The 6,077-nt window shown below is 33.2% G+C and overlaps 2 protein-coding genes across 2 annotated transcripts in view; both read left to right on the top strand.

The window, feature by feature from the left end:
* Positions 1-1,800, top strand: part of LOAG_18927 (zinc finger protein) — a 5,039-nt gene extending 3,239 nt beyond the window's left edge. Inside the window, exons 14-18 of the mRNA XM_020451589.1 lie at positions 20-174; positions 284-362; positions 513-664; positions 809-991; positions 1,557-1,800. Coding sequence (XP_020304615.1) covers positions 20-174; positions 284-362; positions 513-664; positions 809-991; positions 1,557-1,595 — 608 coding nt within the window. The 3' untranslated portion in view covers positions 1,596-1,800. The remainder of the gene's footprint in view (positions 1-19; positions 175-283; positions 363-512; positions 665-808; positions 992-1,556) is intronic.
* A 1,387-nt stretch (positions 1,801-3,187) lies between these two features.
* Positions 3,188-6,077, top strand: part of LOAG_18926 (hypothetical protein) — a 3,834-nt gene continuing 944 nt past the window's right edge. The window contains exons 1-5 of the mRNA XM_020451588.1: positions 3,188-3,370; positions 4,437-4,569; positions 5,034-5,176; positions 5,303-5,412; positions 5,753-5,846. Coding sequence (XP_020304614.1) covers positions 3,365-3,370; positions 4,437-4,569; positions 5,034-5,176; positions 5,303-5,412; positions 5,753-5,846 — 486 coding nt within the window. The 5' untranslated portion in view covers positions 3,188-3,364. The remainder of the gene's footprint in view (positions 3,371-4,436; positions 4,570-5,033; positions 5,177-5,302; positions 5,413-5,752; positions 5,847-6,077) is intronic.

Here is a 6,077-nt window from a genome sequence, read left to right as displayed (position 1 = left end):
CTCTCTCTTATGCTCTCAGTGATCTCAAACAAATCTATAAAAGTTGCATTTATTTGTTATAGCAATGTTGTGACTGGTAACCACGAACTGGATGGTAGTGCAGCACGATCGCCAATTGCTTTATCTTCAGCTGGACCCTCTTCAACTGGTGCAGAAAGTACCAGAGATATAATGGTAATGCTTTCGTGATCAGATGTGGCTAGTAATGTAATGATAATATTTTCTGCCATAAACATGTTTTATCAAGTTGTTGTTGGCATTTTATGATAACTTCAAGTTTCAGACCAAGAAAACCTGTCGTTTACAGTATACTCCACGAGCACGAAGAATGAAATATGGAGATGATTTGTTATCCAACATCAGTTAGTCATATTTTTTTGCTGAATTTAAATGTATTTTAAGTACCGTATATCATGAGACGTAAATATATCAAAGATTTTTGTCATCTGTGCTAGAAGCGGTGAAAAGTTCTTCTAAGGATAGATGGAAAAAATTCATTAGCTTTATTGCAGATGAAGAAGAAATTGCAAGCACCTCATCAAAAGATGCAAAGAGACAGACAGCTAGCGACAGCGCAAACATAGCATCAGGTGATGGGCGCTCCGCATCGCAATCTCGTCGTAAGCAAGATCTCTCAACAATCCATGAAAATAATGAGGTTATGGTATGTTTATTGTTTTTTAATTGTCGGTTATTTGTGGCAAGCGAATGTTTTGGTAACACATCAACTGATAACTTCTAATTGATAATGTTTTTGGTTTGGTTTTTATTTGACACTTATCGTTTTTTAAAATCACACTTTTTTCAGATTGTACGTTATCCAAACGGTGAAGCACCTCTTCAGAAGGATCTCGCTCAAATTCCTGTCTACCTTACTGCAAAACAACGCGATCTGTTTCTCTCATTAATTCACTCTACTTCATCTTCAGGTGATGGCGCATCAAGTGCTCATAAACGTATGCAGTGCGGTGACATTATTGCGAATATACCGGTGAGTCTTATTAATGAATATTCTAGAAGATTTTCAGAATTGTCGAGAAACAGCATTTGGAATCATCAGCAATATTTGCAGCGGAAGGTTGCCTTAATAAAATAATGCATAGTGCGGTATAGTGTTGCAACATCAGCACGTATTACTGTACATTGTATTTCCAAACATTCACAATAGTACTAACAAAGGTTTCGTTTCATCTTGCTAATTTTTTTTGAATGGAACTAGTATCCCCTGATTTGTTTCATTTAAGGATGAAATTGCAGTAGGGGGCAAATGCGTGCTGTGAATCATTTGCGCATCATGCGTCTACGTTTCTCTTGATGTGAATATGATTCATTTTTTTTGTTCCGACATACTCATTTGTAATACAGATACTGTGATAAATTGCATCTTGCGCCAAAAATAGCCCAATCGTATATGATACAGACAAGTAAAGAGCGATGTATCATATTTAAATTTTCATAGAAATACTTTCTTTAATCTTATTTTGTTCATACTTTAATCAGAAATGCGTATCGCTATTCTTTTACCAGAAATACATATTCTTTCGAGAGTATTTCAGGAATATGAAGCAAGCACTAAATACATTTCAAAAGCATAATGATTTGCATAATTTCATTGGATTAGACGAAAGAGAGATGGCGATAAAATTCAAATGAGCTTTGTCACCCTCACTCTGATGTGCAGAAGATACTTCGTCTGATAGATAATTTGGCAGATGCTATGGGTTCTGTATTGTCGAGAACTGCTTTATAGTATTTTGTTCTAGTCTGTCTCATCTTGAACATATATATATGTGCGGACGGTTTATGTGAAAGTTTCTAGTTAACAGAACTGGTCATACAGACCAATTATATTTCTTATTGTTCTGTCTTTATAGGATGTACTGCTATAATTGATAGGGGCTAGATCAGTTCTACAGTTTTTATTAGTGAAAAATCTATTGAATTAGTGACAAGATAGCACAGAAGGATGGACGTCTGGCGAACATGTTTGCTGGACTTGATTCTAATAGAGATTCACAAGGCACTAAGCTTTCGTTAAAATTGATTTTACCATCGTAACTTTAGAGATTTGATCGCATCGGGTAATATTTTGGTTAATGTCATTTGCTGATGACGGGTATCATCCAATATTGGACTTTTATATGCATTACTGGGTTAGATTTAATTGGTTTTATTACTTCAGAAAGGTATTCAGAAATGATTAGAACTTTTGTGGAATGAGACCGGTTACTCGAAATAACCAGTTGTGCTTTCATTCCAGTATTATAAGTATGCATCTTTATTACACAGTTGCCATTCTTCACCTTTTAGTACGATACAGAAGTGGTTATATAAAGCAACCGATCATCGGATGATAATTGTTGTCATTGGGCGTCTATGGATTACCATTCTTTATTTCTTTTATTTATTGTCTTTTTTCTATTAATTAATAGTTAGTAGAGATGAAATATGTAATAAATGTGAAATTCTGATTTGTTTGTTCTGTTCAAATTTTCGTTTGTTCAAGTAATTGTATTCATTTTTTGAAAAACTATTTTGTCACATTTTCTCGTTTTTTTCATGACTTGTGGTGGTTGTTTTGTGGTCGTTGTTTTAGAATTGCTGTCACTGCTTGAGTATTGTCTTCAAGCCAAAAATTAATGAAATCTAGGTTAGATTAGAGGAAAGAAAAAAGGAAGAACAATGTTGTTGTAATTATAAATAAAAGAAAATAGAACGGTTATAAAAATAAAGAAGCGTTGTCATTCGTTTTGTTTGTCTATTAGCAGATTGCCCATATTTTATTCGACGGAAATATAAGCAAAAACTACAAATGGAGGACACTGTCGATGAAAGGGAATGGATGGTTAGGGAAGTAAAGGTGTACTTGTGTCAAGTGAAAAACAAAACTGGATGAGTGGATGATCGTAATGAAATTGCCACTATTACATTTTGGTGCTTGCTTCTTTTTTTTCAACGAGGAGTCATTGTTTACAGGACTGATATGCTTGTCGAATTCCCTACAATTCCTTTATTTTAAATTTTATGCTGCATTTGAGGTCGTAGCAAAAACAAAAATCACTGAACAGGTTTTATGTCGATGCTTTTCCAATAATTCAGTAAAGAGTGAATTCTTTTCTATGAACCACCAAATGCTTTTGCTCCAAAGTTTATGAAACTGCTAACTTTATGAGTTATTACGATTAGTTTCCAGGCCGGAATTCGAAGTAACTTTCCGTATATTCTTTAGAGCAATTTTTCATAAAGTTTCAACAGAGTGCACTTGCGGCGAAGACATTGGAAGAATTTTTTTCATTTTCGAAATTGCCATAAAACCTGCGTTTTCCAGTGTTGCCGTTCAATTCAATTATAAAATAAGATTTTGATGCAGGCAAGTTCAACACTTATCAAATATCAGGGCAAGTAGAGAGCACGCGCAATCTAGAAATCCGATTGCTGAATTTCTAAGTATATTTCGATCTTTCCCTGACGACTTTATACCAACTTATGTGATATCACTAGTTCTTTTTTCAATTTCAGAATGGGAGAAAAAACGAAGATTGTTTCTGATTTTTGAATCTTTTACAGTTTTTCGTAAATTCTTTCATCTGTTTGAGATTTGACTTTTAAGATTTAACTTATTCACGAAGTAATCAAGATAAGACAAAAACTTTCCTGCAAGTTACAAATATTTCATTTCAAATGTAATTGTTGAAAACCGATTGTGTGTGTGTGTGTATGTGTATATATATATGTGCATGTATGTATGTATCTCCTTTTCATTAGACTAGAAATCATTTTGTTGATTTCAGAGATTTGTTTGCTTTTTCTGTCTCATATTAAACGTATGCGATGTTTAGCATTGTTGTTTGACTTTAGGTTGATTTAAAATCCCATCTCTCCAAGCTAATGGGGTAGTTGTGTTGTGCACTACGTGGAATTGTGATCTATACCGATAGTTCTTACTCATCTTGTTGGTTATTTATTTTAGAAAAAAAAATGAAGTCGGGCCTTATTTAACGACCACCAGAGCAAGACGTGGATATCTTGTTAATTAATTATCTCACAATTTGTATTAGTTCATGACTGATTCAGAGTGCTTGATTATTTTTGGAACTGAAATTACAGTCCTAGTCAATAATGCAGAGGTACAAATTCGTAGTTTGGTAGTGAATTCTGATTTGAACAATACGTGATTATTTGCATGAATTAAAATTTCATAAATTGTAACTGTAGCAACCATTCATTTTTATCTGAACTATTAAAGGTCGCAGCTGATTATTAGAGCAAGTAATCCTTACGCATAATTTTAATTCACTGCTGTTATTTCCATCTCTTTTTCCATGACTCGACTGGTTGATAAAGTTGTGTGTGTGCCTCATTTAAGAAGTTGCGTTACCAACTATAAATCATTGTGATCTTGATATTGCATAATTTTTTGATTTATCGATTTGCAGATATTTTCTTGGGAATACGGTTGGTTGATATTGGGAAGTCTTGTACTGTTCCAACTCGTATATAAAAGATTTATCTCACCGTTCATTCAAGATATTCAACGGAGGAAGGAATTAGAAAGAAGAAAAAAATTTGGTATGATACATTTATTTTATCCATTTTCAATAAGCAAACTATATTCATTTTATGAAAATTGCAGTTTTTAAGCTAAACATGGAAAACTGTGATATGTCTTGCGACAGCTTTTAAGGATAAAATCATTGAGAGATGGTCATAAGTAGCTTATTAATATCACTATCAGTAATGCTACCTATTATTATTAATAACAAGAGATAGTAAAAATGCGTCATCAAGTAGTCAGCTTTTGTTTTCAGAAACTTGACACTACTCACTCACTTCTCGCAATATCCCCCTTAAATCAAATGTTTTTGTTTATCATCCTTCATAATTTTTATTTAATCGTTATGAAACAATCATTTTCTGCAAAACGATGGATTATTTTGTTTAGAAGACATAGCATCTTCTATTTGGGTTAGCAATTTTCAATTCATAACAGCGTATTGGACCGAAAAAATTTTATTGTTTATAAAGTATTGCAGACACTGAACTACAGGAGGCATACGAGGATCGTATACGCGCAGCTCGTAAACGAGCTCAACAGGAATTAGACAGCAAAGTAGCCGAAGCACATAAACATTTGAAAAGCGTCATGGAAAAAGTGAACGCTACCAACAAACACTGTGTCATTAGTTTCTCTTTTTTTTCTTTTATTGGAATATTATACCAGGTTTAAAAATAAATTCACACTGCAAATAATAGTACTGAGTTCTTTGTTCAATTGTCTGCATTAATTTACAAGTGGTTTTAGACATCATCAGGAACATCGGAAGTTAGCATGGATCCGCATAAGTTTGTTACCGGTTTGACAAATTCAGCTCCAGTTGTTGTTTTCAGCAAAACCTACTGCCCATATTGCAAGTATGTTTTGATTGTGTGAAACCATTTCTGCAGCGAAATCACAATTATGATTAGAACATCCAGTCTGCATATCACACCAGAATATTGTTATGACAACTACTGGATAATATTAAAATATGACAACATGTCTCATTAATTTAAGCAAATCGTGGGTATGCTAGTACTAGCAAGGAACATTATTTGAAACTACTTTCGCCTGTTATCGTAGATTTTCCCCTCGATACCAATTTGTAGTCATGTTTAGCATTTCGTTTCAATTAGAGAGATTACTGTACTGAATGGCGGGGGAACGTTCATTTATTCTACAGATAGTATTTTCCTCACATTTTTGCCAGTTCAGGAACGCAAAGCGAGCATTAAGTACATTTCGAATGAGCGATGATTTATATAAAATCATTGAACTGGATGAAAGAGAGGATTGCGATAAAATCCAAGTGAGCTTTGTCACTTCACTCTGTTATGCGGGAAGTACTTCGTTTGATAGCTAATTTAGCAAATGCTGTGGGTCCCGATAACGGCTTTTTGGTATTTTGTCCCAGTGTATCTCACCTTAAATATATATGTATATATATATATATATATATATATATATATATATATATATATATATATATATATATATATATATATATATATATATATATATATATATATATATATATATA

Source organism: Loa loa, assembly GCF_000183805.2.
Source record: "Loa loa unplaced genomic scaffold supercont3.694, whole genome shotgun sequence".
Taxonomy (NCBI): Eukaryota; Metazoa; Nematoda; class Chromadorea; order Rhabditida; family Onchocercidae; genus Loa; species Loa loa.
The sequence above is the reverse complement of the archived record's forward strand: the minus strand, read 5'-3'. Positions and strand labels throughout refer to the sequence as shown.